Source organism: Ovis aries, chromosome 9 (genome assembly GCF_016772045.2).
Source record: "Ovis aries strain OAR_USU_Benz2616 breed Rambouillet chromosome 9, ARS-UI_Ramb_v3.0, whole genome shotgun sequence".
In the NCBI taxonomy this organism is placed as follows: domain Eukaryota; kingdom Metazoa; phylum Chordata; class Mammalia; order Artiodactyla; family Bovidae; genus Ovis; species Ovis aries.
This window is the reverse complement of record NC_056062.1, coordinates 72,996,144-73,020,410: the sequence shown is the minus strand read 5'-3', so window position 1 is coordinate 73,020,410 and position 24,267 is coordinate 72,996,144. Positions and strand designations below refer to the sequence as shown.

Genomic DNA, 24,267 nt, shown 5'->3' with positions numbered 1-24,267 from the left:
ATGTCACCCTGCTTATTTAACTTCTATGCAGAGTACATCATGAGAAACGCTGGACTGGAAGAAGCACAAGCTGGAATCAAGATTGCTGGGAGAAATATCAATAACTTCAGATATGCAGATGACACCACCCATATGCAGAAAGTGAAGAGGAACTAAAAAGCCTCTTGATGAAAGTGAAAGAGGAGAGTGAAAAAGTTGGCTTAAAGCTCAACATTCAGAAAACAAAGATTATTGGCATCTGGTCCCATCACTTCATGGCAAATAGATGGGGTAACAGTGGAAACAGTGTCAGACTTTTATTTTGGGGGCTCCAAAATCACTGCAGATGGTGACTGCAGCCATGAAATTAAAAGACACTTGCTCCATGGAAGGAAAGTTATGACCAACCTAGAGGGCATATTAAAAAGCAGAGACATTACTTTGCCAACAAAAGTCTGTCTAGTCAAGGCTACGGTTTTTCCAGTGGTCATGTATGGATGAGAGAGTTGGATGTGACGAAAGCTGAGCACCGAAGAATTGATGCTTTTTAACTGCGGTGTTGGACAGGACTCTTGCGAGTCCTTTGGACTGCAAGGAGATCCAACCAGTCCATCCTAAAGGAAATCAGTCCTGGGTGTTCACTGGAAGGCCAATACTTTGGCCACCTGATGTGAAGAGCTACCTCATTTGAAAAGACCCTGATGCTGGGAGCGACTGGGGGCAGGAGGAGAAGGGGACGACAGAGGATGAGATGGCTGGATGGCATCACCGACTCGATGGACATGAGTCTGAGTGAACTCTGGGAGTTGGTGATGGACAGGGAGGCCTGGCGTGCTGCTATTCATAGGGTTGCTAAGAGTCAGATGCGACTGAGCGACTGAACTGAACTGAATGATCAGTATCAATTTTTTGTTCTCTGAACAGAAATACCTTTAAAAAATCTATTTAATTTACTTAAGTCAGTATCTTCAGATATAAACAAATACTCAAGTATTTTGGGTGATGATAATATATATCTCTACTTTTGATAGGTTTCCCATAACTCAGAAATAGAAGCTGCCAAATTAAGAGTTCTAAATGTTCATTCAAAAGTTAGCGACTTTCAACTCTGAGAGCGTCTTCTTCATAGAATGCAGTGATTAGCTTAAGTGTTAGCTGCTAATCGTGTCCAACTCTTTGTGATCCCAAGGACTGTAGCCTGCCAGGGTCCCCCGTTCATGGGATTTTCCAGGCAAGAATACTGGAGTGTGTTGCAATTTTCTTTTCCAGGGATCGAACCCAGGTCCTGCATCACAGGCAGACTCTACCATCTGAGCCACCAGGGAAGCCTCTGGTTATCTGATTAGCTCCCCTAAAGCCTATTCCATTTGGACATTTGGAATGAAAAAAGAAAACAGCATTATTACAATGCTAGTGGTTAAAAGGCATTAAAGGCTAAATTAAAGAATACACTTTTTAATTGATCATATATGTTCTCAATTAAGAAAAGGAGAATTAACTGAAAAGTAAATAGGTAGAGATTCTTTGATGGCATTCTTAATAAAATTTTGACAATTTTCAGGTTTAAAATACAAAGCTCTCACTGTAGAGTTGAGAAAACAGGGCAAAACTAACTGAGACACTCAAGACTTCTTCATGCTTATTCTGATACTAGTTCAATAATCCCACAGAAAAAGCTGGTAACTATGATTTCAAAATTAGATTTGTTCACCATACCTATTATCTTTAAAGTAACCATTTAAAGAACAGAAACTGTACAAACAACCTCTATTTTAGAGGCCACATGGGAGAGAAGAGGACGATTTCAAAATATTTTATGGATTTTAAGACCTGAAAAAAAGAGACATGGAAAGAAACTTACAGTTCTACTTATAAGGGAAAAAGTACAATTTCCTGTTCCACAGATAAAGAATGGGGTTTCTTTTCAAAACTGACAAGGGTTTTTGGCGCTTTGTGACTAAAGGTGATATGAAATCTTTGTGCCTTTAGATTTAATGAATCACAAAGCTGAAATGTAAGTAAAAATCAGCTGTGCTTACTGGCCACCTTAAGTACACGAGATACATACAAAAAGCACAAAGGAACATGAAGAAAATTAATGTTCTCATGGACACTGAAGCTTTGCAAAACTGAATTATGCTTATTAATTGAATCTAAGAAACATATAAATAGTTATGAGAGCATACAAGACATATTTCTGTTCAGTTGCTCAGTCCTGTTCAATTCTTTGAGACCCCATGAACTGTAGCCTGCCAGGCTCCTTTGTCCATGGGATTTCCCAGGCAAGAACACTGGAGTGCACTGCCATTTCCTTCTCCAGGGGATCTTATCGACCCAGGGATCAAACCCACTTTTCCTGCATTGGCAGGCGGATTCTTTACCACTGAGCCACCTGGGAAGACCTTGCGTACAAGACAATACAGTCCCACATGACATAGTGTGTATTTATAAACAATGTGTCATAAGGCATAGGGTATTATTAAACAGAAACAAAGGCCCACTTTGGGGCCTTATGTAAGTCAAGTTTGTCTTGTTAACGAAGGGTTTCTTTCACTGAACAGAAGTGAGAAGAATCAGAGTAAAGAGCACATTTCAAATTAGAAGAATTTAGTGACTCAATTCTATAGATACTAGCTAAGGCAAGGTATGCTACTGCTAAAAGAAGTGATATGATACAAATACTGTGTAAACATTACCTTGCTGTATACAACCTGCGGGAAGGCAAACTGATGCAGCAAAGAGATCAGCTAAAAAGCAAGTACAGAAACTCTTCTACTTGTAAAATTTTACTTGATCAAGTTGCAGTATAAAACAAAAGCACGCTCACTCTGTTTCAAAGTATTTAGTCAATGGTGCTCACTATCATTTGGCCGTCTCATTTTTTCAGTGCATAGAGTGCTCCATAAATATTAACTTCATTATGGCTGTTGAATACAAAAGCAATCCCACGTGTTGAAAATACAAATAAAAAGGGTTGATTCCAATGGAAACAAATGAACTTAAAAAAATACCACCTCCAAAGTAAAAAATTCACAAGCAAATGGTGATTGTTGAACGGTCATGTGTGATGAACCTACGAATGATCCTGAGGGTAATAAGTGAATCATGCAAAACACGGAAGACATGGAGAATAAAGTGTATAGTTAGAGGATTAGCCTGGAAACCACATGCCAGCTGGTCCACTGTTAACTGAAAAGAAGGGCACCAATTTGAAAAGTTACAGTATGGTGAAAAGTGCTAAAGATGAGATTTTTGTCACTAATCAGAAGCTTATGGTTCATAAATTCAAGATCTGTGAATATACTCAAAGTGAGAAGTGTGTGGTCAGGTCTGTAGGTCCCCTGGCTAATGATAATGTTACTGCCCATCAGGTACTTCTTTTTCTCATGTCTTTTCACATTTAATTATTACTATTATTAGCTCTATTTAACCAATGACTATAAAATGGAGGTACAGAGAAATTAACTGATTTTCCTAAAGTCACAAAAAATTAAATGTCCAGGCAGTAGGCTATAGAGCGGCACTCTTTTCTTTTTAAATATTTATTTATTTTGCTGCACCAGGTATTAGTAGCAGCATGGGGAATTTTTGGTTGCCAGGACACACTACTGCCCACTAGGGAGCTCCCTATGACACCCGGAAATATTACCAGGGGATGAGGGGGAAGAGGCCTCAATAGAATTTCAATAAAGATAAAAGTGGTCTCATTTGGTAAAAAAATGTGTCTTGGTCCTATATTTACATGGAGAAAAAGGTACAGAATCTATGACAGCACAGATAAAGAGGGTATACTTAAAGTTTCTAAAGACTGATTCCTATTGGCTACAAATCTATACAGGGACTGCCGGCAGGACAAAACTGCTTCCTAGTCTCTTTGGAATTAAACAGGATTCTAGAAGTTCTTTTAATAATAGTATGTACATATATACATTAACTCCAGGTAAGCTGATTAGGATATGGGGCAGAATAGAAGCAGTAAGGGTAGGCAGTGAAGGCTGAGGGAGGTATTTCAAAGGAAAGAGAAGTAGAGAAGAGGAAACCAGAGAAGGCTGGATGACTAATGGAAAGTGGTTGTGTTCTTATAGATTCTTCATATTGGACAAACCGGCAGAGTTTAGAAAGCAAGCATGTCGAGCATGAAGACCATGGATTGCTGAGAACACAGGGCACGTACCCCGTTGAGTGTCAGAATCTGCAAGATGAGTGACATGTAAGTACAAGATGGCCCTTTGGCAGGATGCCCCCTGGGAGGACACAGCTCAGCTTTGCAACTCAACAGGGAACACAGAAGCCCTGGTCAGGAGGAAACTCGGTTTCAAAGTCCACTTCTGCAACATGACTGGGTTTGTTGCGCACACTTAAAACCTTGATTTTTTTGACCTTTGTTGTCCAGACTCCTTTAATACCTGAGCTCTGTCGTAATGAAACTGTCAGAAGAGTCAACATTCTGAGGATGGACTGAGCTAGAAGGAGACAGGTTGGATGCAAGTAGCACCCCTTAGAATTACTTCATATTTCATTCTAATTTTTTCGAGAGGTCGGCAAACTGACATTTTCCCTTTAGGGAAATAATTACTAGCACTCTAATAGCAATGTTTACTAGTCTAACATGGGAAAGCTTTTAATTCATTTAAAATGTAAGAATCAGCATAAGCAGAAAACTTTATATTAATCTATCACTCACACTTAGGATACCCTCTCAATACCCTTAGACTTGGGAATCACACATATTTATGAAAGCAGGAACTCCTATACCCAGGATATCCTAAATCCAGAATGAATAATAACTGGATATTCATTCCTCTACATTAGAGCAGATACTTAAGAATGGATACAGCAATAAACTTATTCCTATAATTCTTAATGATTATTTCAAGGACCAAAATATTCACTTAGTCATTAGCTCTATTCAAGGCAATAACTTCTCGGCTTCTTAAAGGTCACTACTGTCCAGAGCTCCCCAGGTGACTCAGTGATAAAGAATCTGCCTGCAATACAGGAGACCCAGGTTTGATCCCTGGGTTGGGAAGATCCCCTGAAGGGAATGGCAACCCACTCCAGTTTTCTTGCCTGGGAAATCTCATGGACAGAGGAGCCTGGCAGGCTATAGTCCATGGGATCGCAAAAGACTTAGCGACTCAACAACAGTGACAACGCTGTCCAGAACAAACAAACAATAATCAGGGGCTACATGGCAGTAAAATACAATACATTTTAAAGAGTTAAAATAGGTACAAAATGTGGAAAAATACAGAAAGAAAATTTTTAAAAAATATAGTCTTAGTTCTAACAGGGTTACAGCACAATATGAATATAAGATCAGCAGAGTACTCCTAATGGAACTACCTAACTAGTTTTATCCTAAAATTTCTAAGGGCAAGAATAATTTTGAATTTTGCTGTCAAAGCACAAGATAAAATGAATACAGAAGATTCTACCTTTTATACCTTTTTAAAAAGGCTGTAAAAGGGCAATTTTTTCCTGGAAGGGTATAAAAACGATTGATACGTTACTCACATTTTCTAAATTTAAGCACTCTAGATGAATAAAATGCTAAGCAAGCTACTATTTCTATTTCCAGAATGGGAAAAACTAGGAATTTTTGAAGTTTACTGTGATTCTTGCTGGAAACAGAAGAAATGCAGGAATTAGCACCAGAGCAAAGATAAACTGTCCTTGAAGTTCACAATTTTATAAGTCATTTCTATCAGCCTTGATACAGTTTTTAGTATAACACATCTTCTGAAAGTATTCCAGTCTTGGTGTCCTCTGTCAAGGGTGACATCCAGAAATAAACCTAATATTCAGATTATGTTTAAGGGAGGAGTAAAGAGTTTGACGGACTATGTTCTGGATATTATATTTCTATCACTGCAGCTTAAGATTAAATCACCCCCTAACTTGTTTCAATCTGTTTGTTGTTGTTTAGTTGCTAAGTCATATCCGACTCTTGCAACTGCATGAACTGCAGCCAGCCAGGCTAGGCTCCCCTGTCCATGGGATTTCCCAGGCAAGAATACTGGAGTGGGTTGCCATTTTTCTCTCTTCCCGACCCAGGGATCAAAACTGTGTCTCTTTTATTGGCAGCAGATTCTTTACCACTGTGCCATCAGGGAAGTCCCATATGGGTCTGTTAATTAACGCTGCTCATCTGCTAAGTGACTGGCTTGTGCACAGCAGATGCACAGTATCTTCAAATCCATGCCTTAGCAAAAGTACAAATAATTAACATGATCTCAGGTCTCCAAAATCCCTGAGGATGGTGACTGCACCCATAAAAGTAAAAGATGCTTGCTCCTTGGAAGGAAAGCTATGACAAACCTAGAGAGCTTATTAAAAAGTAGAGACATCACTTTGCTGACAAAAGTTTGAATAGTCAAAGCTATGGCTTTTCCAGTATTCATGTAAGGATGCGAGAGTTGGACAATAAGGAAGGCTGAGAGCCAAAGAATTGACACTTTCAAATTGTGGTGCTGAAGAAGACTCTTGAGAATTCCTTGGACCACAGGAGATCAAATCAGTCAATCTTATAGGAAATCAACCCTGAATATTCATTGGAAGGACTGATGCTGAAGCTCCAATACTCTGGCCACCTGATATAAACATCTGACTCACTGGAAAAGACCCTGATACTGGTAAAGACTGAAGGCAAATGATGTGATGGTTAGACAGCAACACTAAGTCAACGGACATGAATCTGAGCAAACTCTGGGAGAGAGTGGTGGACAGGGAAGCCTGGAGCGCAGCAGTCCAAGACGTCACAAAGAATCAGACATGACTTAATGAACAACAACACACTGAATAATTACTGTCAAAGTTTTGAAAAAATTATTCTCAAAGTTAACAAAGTAGAAAAAAAATGTCAAATGTTTGAATGCAACTTGCTTTTTACCTTCAGCAGAGTTGGCTTGCTCACTTGAGCAGATGATCACTTCTGCCGTCTACACACTGCACACTTCTGTCACACTACACCCTGTCCTGTCTATGGTACTGCTACATTTAATGTTCTGCTGTTGACTTTATTTATTAAGAACATACAATTATAAGATATAATAATCCTGCTATAAACATAATTGTTCAGTAAACATTTGATATTTATAACACATGAAATGTTATGATTAGGTAAATGCTTCACATAAAATATATTATTTTATAAAAAGTTATAGATTTAATTATGCAGCATATAATATTACATATAAAAGTATAATATATAAACATTATAATACTACCATTGTATCATTGCTAAAAGTAACAGGGAATCCTCTACTCCAAAAGCTCAAGTGTTTCAAAAATAAACTCTCTAAAGGCAGGCAATGTTTGTATAGTCATTGTTTATAAACTAAACTAATATGGTATTTTTTTGGTTTTGTTTTTGAAATGTACTCTGTTTTGTATTCTCCACTCACTTTCTTCATTTGAAGCACAGTTCCTTGTGATCATACTAAGTTCTGTTTTTATATTTTGAAATCCTAAAAACTAATGTGGTGTTGTTTCCTGAACTAATTTTTTTTTTTTTAATGTACTATCTTGTATTCTCCACTCACTTTCTTCATTTGAAGGACAGTTCCTTGGGTTCACACAAAGGTCTGTTTTTGTATTTTGAAATCCTAAAAACTATAAAATTTATAAACTTTCCTTCCTCCTGACATTTGCAACATGAATAAAAGATACTGTACTGGTCAAAAGAACTGGTGAAATTCTTTTTCATAAGTTTAGCAAGAGGTCCAGGTATTTAACTGAATAATTAAAAATAACATTAAAATAACAGGAAAGGTACAAAGAACCACTTGTACCTGTTGCTTTATTCATGCAACTTTTCTAAATTTAAAAAGCAACTGTGAGCTGCTATCAAATAATTACAGTTTAAGCTTCATTTCCTTTCAGACTTTTTTTTTTGTTAAGACCTGAAAATTCTAGGACAATAAAAATATTACTAAACCAAGATGCTCTTCCAGGAAAACTTCAATATACCATATTATAGTATTCAAGCCTAAAACTGGATAAAACTAAAGCTATTTTACTACAGTGCTTCATGCTATTGTAAAATGTTGCTCAATAATTTGTAAGCAAATTATTACAACTTAGAAATAATATCTCCTAGGGACTTTCCCGGCAGTCCAGTGATTAAGATTTCACCTTCCAAGGCAGGAGGCATGGGTTCAATCCCTGGTCAGAGAGCTAAGATTCCAAATGCCTCGCAACCAAAAATCAAAACATAAGCAATATGTAACAAATTCAATACAGACTTTAAAAATGGTCCACAGTTTAATTTTTTTTAATTTAAAAAAAGAAAATATCTCCTACTTTAAAAGGCCCACAACTAAATTATTAGTTTTAAAAGACTTATAGGATCAGTAGCATGCTAGGCCATTGAGGACAAGAATAGGAACTACAAAATGAAAAAACACAAAAACAAGAAAGGGTGATGATTTTAATAGAATAAAAATTCTGACAGAATATAGGAAGAATAACAGGTAACAGCTACTATTTTCTATACTCTGGTAATTCAATTAATATGAACATGTATAAGCAGATAACTCTCCTTCTCTGCTCTCTGAAATGTCAGCCTTGCCTGACAAAGATTTGAAGTCAAATATAAAGAAGATTCAAGATTGGGCTAACCTGAGAGCTTTTAGCTACAGATGTTATAAGGTAGGAACATTCAGCAGCTGTATCACTGGTGAACTGGGAATAACATTAAATTTCATAAATAAAAACTTTCTAGCTCAGAAAGCACTTGTTCCAACATCTGCACCTATGAGCAACCAGAAAGTCTTAAATTTCAGGGTAGTTTCTGCTTAACCATTAAAGAAAGCCAATCTCATTCTTTTATTCTTTACAATGTCACAACTTTTGAGCCATGAATCTGAAAAGAAGTAAACAGTTACATTTCTGAACAGTCTGGCGAAAATAAAAGGTTGGGACTTTAATAGAAACAAGGTTAAGAAACAAGTTAAACAGGAAAAGCATGATTATACGCAGTCTAAGTGCTCCCGTTTCTAGGCGGTAGCTCTGTACTTTAGCATAATCCTTTCTGAAAGCAATCTGTCAAAAGGTTTTCAGAGTCATTAAATTCTTTATGACCTTTGATACAGTAATTCCAATTCTAGAAATCTACGCCAAAGAAATAACCTCAGAAATTTTAAAAAGGGCTAAATATTTATTAAATTGTTCCTTGCAACATAATCCAGCCTAGGGAGAACCCACTGGGGAAAAACCCAATGATATGTTTAAGAACATTACAATATAGCCACAGGATGGAAACTTTACTATATAGGTATTAAAATAACAACTATGAAAAATAAATGTATTCTATACAATGTTAAATAGAAAAGGCAGGAGACACAATTACTTATAACCCAAATGCAAATACAATTATTTTTAAAGGCATACACAGAGTACAAATGAAATAAATTATAATGTTATTAGTTACTAAGAATACAAGGTTAGTGGGTGATTTTTGTAATCTTTTTGTTCTTCTTACAATTTTTATAAATATTTAATGTAACTTGTATAATGTATAAACAGAATTTGTGAAAACAAAAAATGATTTGGAAGTAATTAAGAGCAATGAGGATATAATCAAATTACATCTAAAAATATTCTTTTTAAAAAAAATTGAAGTACAGTTGATTTATGATGTTAAGTTTCAGGTATCCAGCAAAATGATTCAGTTATATATGTATATATGTATGTGTGTATATATATATACATATATATATTCTTTTTTAGATTCTTTTCCATTATAGGTGAGTGCACCTAGAATTATTCTGATTCAAATACATATAGATTATATAGTAAAATTCAAAGTAGATACACATTAAAAATCAAATATATGTTTTTAATGTGTATAAATCAATCTGATCTAAAAAATGTTTCATTCTATGTAGGAGATGAACAATAACTTAGCCATTTTACAAACTTAGACATTCAAAAGAGAACAGGAGGCATTTAACTTAGGCATTTTAAAAAAAGAATATTAAAATAGCCTTCCTACTTTCTTATATACAATTAAATTACTTACAATTTCTATGATATAATTTCATGATTTATGTATGAAATCACATAAAAAATTCTAAAGCAAGCAAGCATACAAAAAATAACTTTATCCAATCATTCTTTTCCATTATACAACCACTAGATATATACTTTTTGCTAACTCCCATTTTCTCGTGACAATTCCTACAGCATAAGAACCAGCAAAAGGATAAAAACATATCTCTTAGCAAAGATTTAAGGAAAAGGAAGATGAAAATGACCAGAATGCTAGAAACAGAAATAAATTATCTGAGGCCTAAGAACCCAAGGTATATTATTAACCATAAGTTACTAATTCCCATAAAAATTCATATGACTAAACAAAACTAAGTACCTGGTACTACTTACAACTAAGTAAAGAAAAATATTAAATCATTTACCTCACACCAGACAGTGTAACTAGGCTTTTTATAAATTCATGATCAACCGTAACGCGGTCATTATTTACCACTGGATTCACTATTCTCAATTCTATGGTTAAGTTCTTGAGACAGGAATATTTTTAAAATTAACTTTTATTAGAGCATAGTTGCTGTACAATGTTGTGTTAGTTTTTGCTGTATAGCAAAGTGAATCAGCTATACATACATATATAGCTGATGTAATAGCTGATATATATATGTATCTCCCCTCTTTTTTGGATTTCCTTCCTATTCACCACAGAGCATTGAATGGAGTTCCATGTGCTATACAGTGGGTTCTCATTAACCATCTGATTTATACACATTAGTGTATATGCCAATCCCGTTTTCCTAATTCACCCGACTCCTAATTCCTGTCCATATGTATCCACATATCCATCCTCTACTTCTGCATCCCTATTTCTGCTCTACAAGTCCTAAGTTCACCTGTATCGTTTTTCTATATTCCACATATAAATAGTGTTATATGATAATTGTTGTTACTGTTCTGATTTACTTCACTCTGTATGACAGTCTCTAGGTCTCTCCATATCTCTGCAAACTGCATCATTTCATTCCTTTTATGGCTGAGTAATATTGAACTGTGGTGTTGGAGAAGACTCTTGAGAGTCCCTTGGAATGCAAGGAGATCCAACCAGTCCATTCTGAAGGAGATCAGCCCTGGGATTTCTTTGGAAGGAATGATGCTAAAGCTGAAACTCCAGTACTTTGACCACCTCATGCGAAGAGTTGACTCACTGGAAAAGACCCTGATGCTGGGAGGGATTGGGGTCAGGAGGAGAAGGGGACAACAGAGGATGAGATGGCCGATGGCATCACCGACTTGATGGACATGAGTCTGAGTGAACTCCGGGAGTTGGTGATGGACAGGGAGACCTGGTGTGCTGTGATTCACGAGGTTGCAAAGAGTCGGACACGACTGGGCGACTGGACTGAACTGAGCTGAATGTTCAGTAGTCTGTATGTGCCACATCTCTATACATTCTTCTGTGGATGGACATTTAGGTGGTTTCCAAGTCCTGGCTGTTGTAAACAGTGCTGCAGTGAACACTAAGGTGCGTGTATCTTTTGGAATTATGGTTTTCTCCAGGATATGCCTAGGAGTGGGATTGCTGGGTCACATGGTACTTCTACTTTTTAGTTTAAGGACCCTCCATACTGCTCTCCATAGTGGCTGTATCAATTTACATTCCCACCAACAGTGTAAGAGGGTTCCCTTTACTCTACACCATCTCCAGCATTCACTGTTTGTGAATTTTTTGATGGTGGTCATTTTAAATGGTGTGAGGTGATACCTCACTGTACTTTTGATTTACATTTCTCTAATAATTGGTGATGCTGAACCTTTTCATGTGTGTGTTGGCCATCTGTATGTCTTCTTTGAAGAAGTATCTATTTAGGTCTTCTCATTTTTGATTGGGTTGTTTTTTGAAATCAAGCTGCATGAGCTGTTAGATTAATCCTTTGTTGCTTCATCTGCAAATATTTTCTCCCATTCTGAGGGTTGCCTCTTCATTTTTTTTACGGTTTCTCTTGCTGTGCAAAAGCTTCTAAGTTTCATTAAATCCGAATTGTTTCTCTTTGTTTTTATTACTCTAGGAGGTGGGTCAAAAAAGATCTTGCTGTGATTTATCTTAGAGCATGTTCTGCCTATGTTTTCTTCTAAGAATTTTTTAGTTATCTAGCCTTACATATAGATCTTTTATCCACTTTGAACTTATTTATGTGTATGGTGTTAGATAATGTTCTAATTTCATTCTTTTACATGTACCTGTCCAGTTTCCCAGCACCACTTATTGAAGAGACTGTCTTTTCTCCATTGCATATTCTTGCCTCCTTTGTCACAGATTAGGTGACCATAGATGCGTGGGTTATTTCTGAGCTTTCTATCTTGTTCCACTGATCTATATTTCTGTTTTTGTGCTGGTATCATGCTGCCTTGATTACTGTAGCTTTGTAGTATAGTGTAACGTCAGGGAGCCTGATTGCTCCAGCCCTGTTTTACTTTCTCAAGACTGCTTCGGCCGGGCTTCCCTGATGGTCCAGTGGTTAAGAATCCACCTTGCAATGAAAGGAATACCACCAGTTTGGTCCCTGATCCAGGAAGATCCCACATGCTGCTGTGCAACTAAGCCCATCTGCCACAACTACTGAACCTGTGTACTGCAACTTCTGAAGCCTGTGTGCCTAGAGCCTGTGCTCCACAACAAGCAAAGCCACCACAGTGAGATGCCCAAGCACTGCCACAAATAGTTCCCGCTGGAAGCAACTAGAGAAAGTCCGAGTGCAGCAACAAGGACCCACCAGAGCCAAAATATAAAATAAATCTTTTTTTAAAAAAAGGACTGCTTTGGTTATCTGAGGTCTTTCATGTTTCTATACAAATTGTAAAATTTTTTGTCCTAATTCTGTGAAAAACGTCCTTGGTGATTTGACAGGCATTACACTGAATCTGCAGATTGCTTTGGGTAGTATAGTCAATTTCACAATCCAATTCTTCCAATCCAAGAACATGGTATTTTTCTCCATCTGCTTATGTCATCTTTGATTTCTCTCATGAGTAACTTGGTCTTTTGAAAGTCAAAATTGTTCAGTCATGTCCAACTCTTTGAAGATAGCTCTTTTGCCTCCTTAGGTAGGTTTACTGCTAGGTATTTTATTCTTTTTTTTGGTTGCATGGTAAATGGTATAGTTTCCTTAATTTCTCTTTCTGATCTTTCATTGTTAGTGTATAACAATGTAAGAGATTTCTGAGTATTAATTTTGTATCCTGCAACTTTACCAAATTCATTGATGAGCTCTAGTAGTCTTCTATTGGCATCTTTAGGACTTTTTATGTATAGTATCAGGTCATCTGCAAAAAGTGAGAGTTTTACTTCTTCTTTTCCAACCTGGATTCCTTTCATTTTTCTTTTCTGATTGCTGTTGCTACAAATTCCACAACTATGTTGGATGAAAGTAGTGAGACTGGATATACTTGTTTTGTTCCTGATCTTAGAGGAAATGCTTTCAGGTTTTAACCACTTTCAGGTCTGCTGTGGTTTTGTCATGCTGCTGCTGCTAAGTCACTTCAGTCGTGTCCAACTCTGTGTGACCACATAGACAGCAGCCCACCAGGCTCCCCGTCCCTGGGATTCTCCACGCAAGAACACTGGAGCAGGTTGCCATTTCCTTCTCCAATGCATGAAAGTGAAAAGTGAAAGTGAAGTCACTCAGTCGTGTCCGACTCTTAGTGACCCCATGGACTGCAGCCTATCAGGCTCCTCTGTCCATGGTCATATATGCCCTTTATTATACTGAAGTAGGTTCCCTATATGCTCACTTTCTGGAGAGGTTTTTTTTTTTTTTTGTCATAAATGGATGATGAATTCTGTCAAAAGCTTTTTCTGCATCTATTGAGAAGAACATATGTTTTTAATTCAATTTGTTAATATGGTGTATCACATTGATTCGTTTGCATGCACTGAATAATCCTTGCACTCCTAGGATAAATCCCACTTGATCATTGTTATGATCCTTTTAACATGTTGTTAGGTTTGGTTTGCTAGTATTTTGTTAAGGATTTTTGCATCTATGTTTATCAGTGATATTGCCCTGTAATTTTCTTTTTTTGTGTGATATCTTTGTCTGGTTTTGGTATCAGGGTGATGGTGGCCTCATACAATGAGGTTGGGAGTATTTATCCCTGCAATTTTTTGGAATTGTTTGAGAAGGATAGGTGTTAGCTCGTCTCTAAATGTTTGACAGAATTCACCTATAAAGCCATCTGGTTCTGAACTTTTGTTTCCTGAAAGATTTTAATCACAGTTTCAATTCCATTACTTGTGACTGCCTATGCCTGTGTGTGTGCTCTGTTGTGTAGAGTCTTTGTGACCCCATGGACTGTAGCCCACAAGGCTCTTCTGTCCATGGGATTTTTCAGGCAAGAATACAGGACCAGGTTGCCATTTTTCTCCTCCAGGGGATCTTCCTGATCCAGGGATCGAATATGGGTCTCTTATGTCTCTTGAATTGGCAGGCGGATTCTTTACCACTAATATCACCTGGGAAGCCCCTACTTGTGATTCGTCTGTTCAGCTTTTCCCATCGCTTCATGTTGTCTCTGCACAGCCAACAGCAGTCCTCTCCCTAGATTCACTTTCCTAACCCCATGTTTTAGCATTCGGCCCCACCAGCATTGGCAGCTTCTGCTCTCATGCTGGGGTGCCCAGGGTAGATTCTGGAGGAGGCTTTGGCATGGACAGGCCACATGGGCCCCACGTGTGGTCAAAGGAGGCTTTGGTGGTGGTGGTGCTCAGGACTCTGGAAGCTGCAAGAGTGGGCAGAGGAGGCCTTGGCTTGAGCAGCAGATGAGCCTGCTCAGTTGGGAAGGAATATTTTTACTTACTGCTTACTCCCATCCTTCTCAGCACAAGGTACATATCAGGTGTTTAATACAAGCTGAATGAATTTAATTCATTATAGTTAGGGTGACTGTACATTCCAAATTGTCTAGGATAGTTCTGGTTTGCTTGTGGTATCAGTATATTGAAAACAGTGTATCCTTTTGCTTTCAAAATGTCCTGATCTCGGTGATAAATTACCTGAAAATACTATAGCACGTAAGTTAAAATTCTTCAAAAATGTCATTAAAACTTCCAGAAAGTAAACAAGGAATGAGCTAAGGCGCTAAGCACTGTCAAATAAAGCAGCAGAGGTGACAAGAGCAGGTGAAGAGCAGAAGCAGGCAGCTCCACAGAACACTGAGCCACCTCATCACTTTTGCTGCTTGCTGGTCCCAAGAAAGAGCAAGTCCTACATTTAGAGATTCTTCCAAAAGCGAATTTCCCATTGATAAGAGCACTGAAAGGGCTCTCATTTCAACCAGGGACACAAGGAATTCAGAAGGCTTATCCTATACCAAGCATTACACCTTCTATAGATCCATACTGACTAAAGAAAAACTGCAATGAACCTGTACATCCAAATTCACGTTTTGAGAGAGCATCCATTTATATTTTTAATGGTATGATTGGGATACACTTCATCTTAATCTCCTCTTTCCACAAAAGAAAGACTTTTATAAGACAAACTTTCAGGAAAAACAATAAGCCATTAATAAGGTTTCACTGGGCTCTGAAATTAATTTATTGATATACAAATACATTTAATTAAAACACTCATTTTGTTACAGACTGAACTGTGTCACCCCTAAGACTCCTATGCTAAAGTCTGAACTGCCAGTACCTCAGAATGTGGCTGAATTTCGAGACAAGACCTTTAAAGAGGCAACTAAATTAAAATGAAGTCACATGGGTGGGCCCTATCTAACGTGATGGGTGTCCCAACAAGGAGGTCATGACACAGATACACAGAGTGAGGACCGTGAGAAGACACAGATAGAAGACAGCCATCTAAAACCAAAGAAAGGGGCCTCAGAAGAAACCACCTCTGCTAATACCTTAATTTTGGATTTTTAGCTTTCAGAACTATGGGAAAATAAACCTATGTTATAAATCCATATAACTCAGCCAACCAATATTTTCAAATATCTAACTCATATTACAAAATCATGCATGGTGAAAAAAAAACCCTTTAAAGGGAAAGAATGGTCACTGGATTTTTGTAAAACAGGGAACAAAAGTTCACTGATGCAGTTTCAGATCCCATTTGCAACTAACCTTTAATAAACCACCACTTGTTGAGTTCTGGCATTATATCAAAGAAGAATCCTCACAATTATCTGAAAAATGTTATGGAACTACTCCTCTCTTCAAATTACACATTGGTGTACTGCTGGATTGTCTTCATATTGTCAAAGAAACATGTTACAAACGGCTGAGTGCACAGATGTCAGAATCCAGGTACACCTTTATAAGCCAATTTTTAAAGTTTGTAAAACTGTAAAACAATACCATTCTTCTTACTGATGTTCTTGTTTTAGAAAATGCATTTTTAATAAAATTATGTTATTGATGTAAAGATGCCATGGATTTACTACTTTCATATGCAAGTAAATGAAGAACTTTTTAAATAATTTCTCAGTTTTAATTTCTAATACAGTAAGTATCAGTAGCTATAGTCTATATAAACATAAGCTCTTTGAAGTCCTTGTTATGGGATGAATTGCAACCTTTCCAAACTCATCTGCTAAAGTCCTAACCCTCAAATATGACTGTATTTGGAAGCCAGGCTGTAACTCATAAGGATAGGACCCTAATCCTATAGGACTGAGGTCTTTACAAAGAAGAGAAAGAGACACCAGAGTACCTCATTTTCTCCGAGAGCACACACAGTGAGAAGGCACCATCAGCAAGTCAGGAAGAAAGGTCTCATCAGAAAACAATCCCTCCAGCCCCCTGACCTTGGACTGCTAGCCTCTAGACTGTGAGAAATTAAGTATCTATTATTTAAGCCACTCAGCCTATGGTGATTTGTTATGGCAGCTGCCTGAGTAGACTAATACATACAGTCCCTGACATTGTTAAAAGTTTACAAGGAGTCCTGAGACCAAAAAATCTGAAAATCACTGAATTAGATAATAATCATTTGGCTGTGTAAATTAAACATTCGTAAACAATTTCTTACTTCATAGTGACAACTTGGAAAAGTCATCGCAATTCCCAGTAGATATTCAAAGTAGAAAAAGGGAGAAAATTAAGGTCAACCCTAAATAAACCTTTTTTAACTTGATATACACAACTGTATAATATTTGAAAGCATATGAAAATGGGGAAACACACTGTAGAAGAATTAACATAGGCTGCAAAGGCACCTATTTTTCACTTTCAGGAAACCACACCGGTCGATCTGTTTGGCCTGGCACAGGCTAACTCCTAGACTACTTGTTAAGTCTATTAACTTTCTAAATATAAAGTCAGATATAAAACAAAAGAGAAAACCTTCAGTTTTGCTTAATGAGAAAAAAATAACCACAAAATTGTAAGAAAACATGAAGAAATCAAGCAGTAAACCGACAAACACACCAAGTGCAATATTTTTAACTACACAAAACTCGTTAAGAATATAGGGAATAATAGCGAGAAACTCTGTTTCAGTTTATGTGAAAATCAAAGATTCTGCTCTCCAAGTAACTGTATTTGATAAGGTAAAAATGGTATCAAAGTTGTAGAAATCACCTAAGAATAAAAAAAAAATTAATTGAATTATAGTTGATTTACAATGCTGTCTTAATTTTAGGTGATAGATTATTTTCTATTAGTTTATTAGAAGATACTGAATATAGTTCTTTGCCCTTATTATTTATTTATTTAAGAATGAACATTTTAATAGTTATGGGCCCTTAAGTAATTATTAATTAATAAAAGCATTTAAATGGATGGAAAAATGCATTTACCTTAGCAAGTTTCTGAATCTCATAGACGCAAAAATGTTGTTGGGGTGCTTTTTAGTAACATATAAATTGTGCATTCAAGTACTACAGTTTCATGTATAGTAGCATTTCATCTAAACGTCTGGAAAAAAATGCTAATTTCTAAGGCTCCAATACTATGAACAGCGTTCAAAATTACATTTATGAACAGCATTCAAAATTATATTTTAATAAATTTCATTTCATATAACTTTGTATGGAAAAAAAAACACAAATTCAACTTGAGCTAACTTTTCTCTTGGTTCAATGTTTGTACAGAAAAATAATTATGCAGTCCGGTCTGGAAAAGTATAATCAACCCACAGGCATGCAAGTATCAATTTTATCTTGTGAGAATTTCTCCATGTTCCAGTTCTTTCCTTATTACATGCTGCAAAAAGCAGTAATGATTTTTATAGCCAAATATCACTTCATAAGATACCAGGTGACTTTCAATATTTACCATATAAGTCATGCATGAAATTTAAACATTACAAAAAATGACTTACCAGTTGACACTCCTGAAATATGCACATTTTCAGAATGTTCTGCAAGAGCACCATTTCCTAAAATTAAACATAATGAATAAACTAATTTCCAAGATAAAAATTTTAAAAAATTTTCAGATTCTCCCTCCAACAGAAAAACAGGTACTTAGAGCTACTTATAATATTCAGAAACTAAATTAAAGTCTCATAATAATCTTCAAAACAATACTATAAAGCCCCAAATCATAGTAAGAACAACAAAGTGTTTTGGAATTCACAACAAGGTAGTGTAATATAAAAGCCAAGTATATAGATGTGATTAATACCAGAAAGAATTGTCTATCAAGTGAACAGTCAAAAGAGAACTTAGTACTATTACTAGAAAAGGGATAATCATAAACTTTTTAGAACAATATTTCTCTAAAAGCATGCTTAATCAGTCCACAATGTGCTCATTGCTACAGTCATACATGTTGGTACTTAGAAAAGAAGGTCTTGCACTGCACTGTCTTCTGAATCTGTCAACATTTTCTTATCAACAACTCTAACTGTCTTTAGGGGCTTCCCCTGTGGCTCAAATGGTAAAGAATCTTCCTGCAATGCAGGAGACCTGGGTTCTATCCCTGGGTTGGGAAGATCCCCTGGACAAGGGAAAGGCTACCGCTCCAGTATTCCAGACTGGAGAATTCCATGGACTGTATAATCTATGGGGTCACAAAGAGTTGGACAAGACTGAGAGACTTTCAATCAATCGTCTTTAGAGTAGAGACATAATATTATCCTGATTTTCTATACCTCCTACCACAAAGTGGGCACATGGAAGCATTCAAGTAACTGAAATTAGTTACCAAGTGTCAGCTAGAAAAATAGTGTGCAAAAAGACTCCTTTTAAAGTAGAAACTATTTACTCCTTTAAATGAGTAAACAGAGTCCCTCAGGTATTATTCTTAAAAATTTCATTTAGCTGTATTATGAATGATTTCCCTCTACCTCTACTTTTCTTCTACAAGTTGCTCATGTTTACTTTCAAAGTTTTGTCTCTGTCTATGCATTAGGTCAATTTCCAGCTGATAAAGCAGTCTCCCTAGTGCAGGGCAGGTTCAGAGGAAGCTAGGTGGGAGAAACTTCAATGACAAAAGCAGAATTCTATTTGAGGGTTCAAAAAGTGAAGATAATAATAAATATTATAATTAATAGTTTATCTTTTAAACCACCACATTTCTGTGGTTCCTTGATTACTGTTTAGCATCCCCCAAGGCACTAAGGGGGATCTTCACGACCCAGATAATCACGATGGTGTGATCACTCACCTAGGGCCAGACATCCTGGAATGTGAAGTCAACTGGGCCTTAGGAAGCATCACTATGAACAAAGCTAGTGGAGGTGATGGAATTCCAGTTAAGCTATTTCAAATCCTGGAAGATGATGCTGTGAAAGTGCTGAACTCAATATGCCAGCACATTTGGAAAACTCAGCAGTGGCCACAGGACTGGAAAAGGTCAGTTTTCATTCCAATCCCAAAGAAAGGCAATGCCAAAGAATGCTCCAACTACTGCACAATTGCACGCATCTCACACGCTAGTAAAGTAATGCTCAAAATTCTCCAAGCCAGGCTTTAGCAATACGTGAACCGTGAACTTCCAGATGTTCAAGCTGGTTTTAGAAAAGGCAGAGGAACCAGAGATCAAATTGCCAACATCCGCTGGATCATCGAAAAAGCAAGAGAGTTCCAGAAAAACATCTACTCTGCTTTATTGAGTATGCCAAAGCTTTTGACTGTGTGGATCACCATAAACTGTGGAAAATTCTGAGAGAGATGGGAATACCAGACCACCTGACCTGCCTCTTGAGAAATCTGTATGCAAGTCAGGAAGCAACAGTTAGAACTGGACATGTAACAACAGACTGGTTCCAAATAGGAAAAGGAGTATGTCAAGGCTGTATATTGTCACCCTGCTTATTTAACTTAGAGTACATCATGAGACATGCTGGGCTGGAGGCAGCACAAGCTGGAATCAAGATTGCCAGGAGAAATATCAATAACCTCAGATATGCAGACGACACCACCCTTATGGCAGAAAGTGAAGAAGAACTAAAAGCCTCTTGATGAAAGTGAAAGAGGAGAGTGAAAAAATTGGCTTAAAGCTCAACATTCAGAAAACTAAGATCATGGCATCTGGTCCCACCACTTCATGGCAAATAGATGGGGAAACAGTGGCAATAGTGGCTAACTTTTTCTGGGCTCCAAAATTACTGCAGATGGTGACTGCAGCCATGAAATTAAAAGATGCTTACTCCTTGGAAGGAAAGTTATGAGCAACCTAGACAGCATATTCAAAAGCAGAGACATTGTCAACAAAGGTCCGTCTAGTCAAGGCTATGGTTTTTCCAGTAGTCATGTATGGATGTGAGAGTTGGACTGTGAAGAAGGCTGGGCGCCGAGGAATTGATGCTTTTGAACTGTGGTGTTGGAGAAGACTCTTGAGAGTCCCTTGGACTGCAAGGAGATCCAACCAGTCCATCCTAAAGGAGATCAACCCTGGGTGTTCACTGGAAGGACTGATTTTGAAGCTGAAACTCTAATACTTTGGCCACCTAATGAGAAGAGCCGACTCATTTGAAAAGACTCTGATGCTGGGAGGGATTGGGGCCAGGAGAAGGGGACAAGAGAGGATAAGATGGTTGGATGGCATCACCAACTCAATGGACATGGGTTTACGTGGACTCTGGGAGTTGGTGATGGACAGGGAGGCCTGGCGTGCTGTGGTTCATGGGGTAAAGAGACGGACATGACTGAGAGACTGAACTGAAGGCACTAGGATGGCAGAATCTGTGTTCACCTGCCTCACCACTGTATGCACAGTTCCCAGAATAGAGCAGGTACTCAAAGAGCTAATGAAGGAAGGGAGGCCATGGGAGGGCCAAGACAATGAAATGAAATCATGGCAATTAAGTACCTGATACATAGGACCCAAAAAGGTCAGTTTTCATTCCAAGCCCAAAGAAGGGCAATGCCAAACAATGTTCACACTACTCTACCACTGCACTCATTTCACATGCTAGGAAGGTAATACTAAAAATCCTTCAAGCTAGGCCTCAGCAGTACATGAACTGAGAACTTTCAGATGTACAAGTTGGGTTTCAAAGAGGCAGAAGAACCAGAGATCAAACTGCCAACATTTGTTGGGTCATGGAGAAAGCAATGGGGTTTCCAGAAAAACATCACTACTTCTTCATTGACTACACTAAAGCCTTTGACTGTGTGGATCACAACAAACTGTGGAGAATTCTTAAAGAGCTGGGAGTAACAGACCACCTTACCTGCCTCCTGAGATATCTGTATGCAGGTCAAGAAGAAAGTTAGAACCAGACATGGGACAACGGACTGGTTCCAAATTGGGAAAGGAATACATTGAGGCTGTATATTGTCACCCTGTCTATTTAATTTATATGCAGAGTACATCATACGAATTGCTGGGCTAGAAGAATCACAAGCTAGAATCAAGACTGTCGGGAGAAATAGCAACAATCTCAGATATGCAGATGACACTATTCTAGTGACAGAAAGTACAGACGAAATAAACAGTCTCTTAATGAAGGTGAAAGAGAGTGAAAAAGCTAGCTTAAAACTCAACACTCAAAAAACTAAGATCATGGCATTCGATTCCATCATTTCATGGCAATTAGAAGGGGAAAAAGTGGAAGCAGTGACATTTTTCTTGGGCTCCCTCACTGCAGATGGTGACTACAGTCATGAAATTAAAAGATGTTTGCTCCTTGGAAGAAAAGCTATGACAAACCTCCTAGACAGCTTATTAAAAAGCACAGACATCATTTTGCTAACAAAGGTCCAAAAAGTCAAAGCTATGGTTTTTCCAGTAGTCATGTATGGATGTAAGAATTGGACCATAAAGAAGGCTGAGTGCTGAAGAACTGATGCCTTTGAATTGTGGTGCTGGAGAAGACTCTTGAAGAGTCCCGTGGACTGCAAGGAGATCAAACCAGTCAATTCTAAAGGAAATCAACCCTGAATATTCACTGGAAGGACTGATGCTAAAGGCCCAATACTTTGGCCATTTGATGCAAAGAGCTGACTCATGGGAAAAGACCCTGATGCTGGGAAAGACTGAAGGCAAAAAGAGAAGGGGGAGCAGATAATTAGATGGTTAGATGGCATCACCAACTCAATGGATGTGAGCTTGAGCAAACTCCAGGAGATAGTGAGGACAGAGGAGCCTGGTGTGCTACACTCCATGGGGTTGCAAACAGTGAGACATGATTTAGCAAATGAACAACAAAAGTGCCAGACACACAGCACTGAACTGAAATTCATTTTTATAGCTATGTAAAATATATTTTAATTATTACTGAAGAATAATAGTGATAAAACAACCTTCTTAGTTCAACTACAACTACAGCCTTCAAAATGAAAAGAGATATTATATTTCCCTCCATTAAAAATGATCCAGTGGAAATGGTGGCATAGGTGTGTAAGTTGTATTCAGTACACAAATAAATCAGATCAGTTATTTATATAAGTACTAAACATTAGTATCACAGAAGCCACATTTTTCCCAGCAGTATTAAATGATACAGACACAGAAATGAAACTACTAGAAAGCTCTTACATTATTTCTTTAATGTGTACAACTTATGAAAATTGGTAGCATAAACAAAACAGTAAATAAGAAATAGATTCAATAAACAACTAACAAGATTTGTTAAAGGTCAGTGTAAACTGCCTAAATCTTTGCTATTTACAGGAAGATCAGCAGTACTGGCATTACAGGGAACTTATTAGAAAGGCAGAGTCTCAGGCCCTACCCCAGATTACTGAATGAGAATTTACATTTTAACAAGATCATTCCCCTGCTCCCAGTGATTTGAACGCTCACTGACATTTGAGAGGTAGGGTTTAAACCTTCTACTTCTAAAGTAGCTACAACTACAAATTAAAGCTGTGTAATCCGTGACCCTAAGATTCAAATACCCTTAAGGGAGCATATTAAATTATCCTCAGAGAGTTTTAATATTAGATATATTTTATATATTAAATTTTTATTCTAATTCAGTAAACAGAATAAAGACAAGCAGAAGAAAAACAGCAACAATGTAGTATTCAAGACTGTGGGCTCTGGACTAGATTGCCAGGATTCTAACACCAGCTCCAATATTTACTTGCTGTGCAATTTAGGGCAAGTTACATAACCTCTTTGTGTCTTAATTTCATCTTTAAAACAGAGCAGATAATACCTATCTTACAGGGTTTAGGAGAATTCTTTTAGTAGAAAAAAAACAGAATTTAATCTATATCCCCATCAGCATGTAAATGAACAAATTAAAAACAGCCTTACAATAAAATATTCAATAAACCAAATTAATTCTATACGTGGTGGTGGTTTAGTCACTAAGTCATGGCCAACTCTTGCGACTCCATGGACAGTAGCCTTCCAGGCTCCTCTGTCCATGGGATTCTCCAGGCAAGAATATTGGAGTGGGTTGCCATTTTCTACTCCAGGCGATCTTCCAAACCAGGAATCAAACCTGGGTCTCCTGCATTGCAGGCAGATTCTTTACCAACTGAGCTACAAGGGAAGCCTAATTCTATATGTACTCACGTGAAAAGATACACCTACTAAGTTAAATATGCTTCAGAATAACATTAGAATATGATCTAATTTTAATTTTTAAATGATGTATATATAGTTAATGCATATGTTTGTATAAGCGTAAGATATATGAATGCATGTGTGTGTGTATATATATACACACATACATATATATGTGTGTGTGTCTAAGGGTATACACAAACTGAAATTAAACAGGAAGACCTGCTTTGTGTACTTCAGCATTGACCGAATTTAATACAACAGGCACAGATTTCTTTAAAAAAACTTATTCATATTATCCAAAAAATAGAATACATATAGTTCATTTCCCATCATTCTAAATAAACAAATCTTATATTGTATGAAATATAATTTCAGAA

The 24,267-nt window shown here is 37.3% G+C and overlaps 1 protein-coding gene across 3 annotated transcripts in view; it reads right to left on the bottom strand.

The window, feature by feature from the left end:
* Positions 1-24,267, bottom strand: part of LRP12 (LDL receptor related protein 12) — a 91,365-nt gene that overhangs the window by 33,269 nt on the left and 33,829 nt on the right. For 2 of the 3 annotated variants that reach the window (XM_042254402.2, XM_027973107.3), the window contains one exon: positions 18,300-18,356. The exons of the other annotated variant lie outside the window; for it this stretch is intronic. In XM_042254402.2, coding sequence (XP_042110336.1) covers positions 18,300-18,356 — 57 coding nt within the window. The remainder of the gene's footprint in view (positions 1-18,299; positions 18,357-24,267) is intronic. 3 annotated transcript variants of the gene reach the window in all.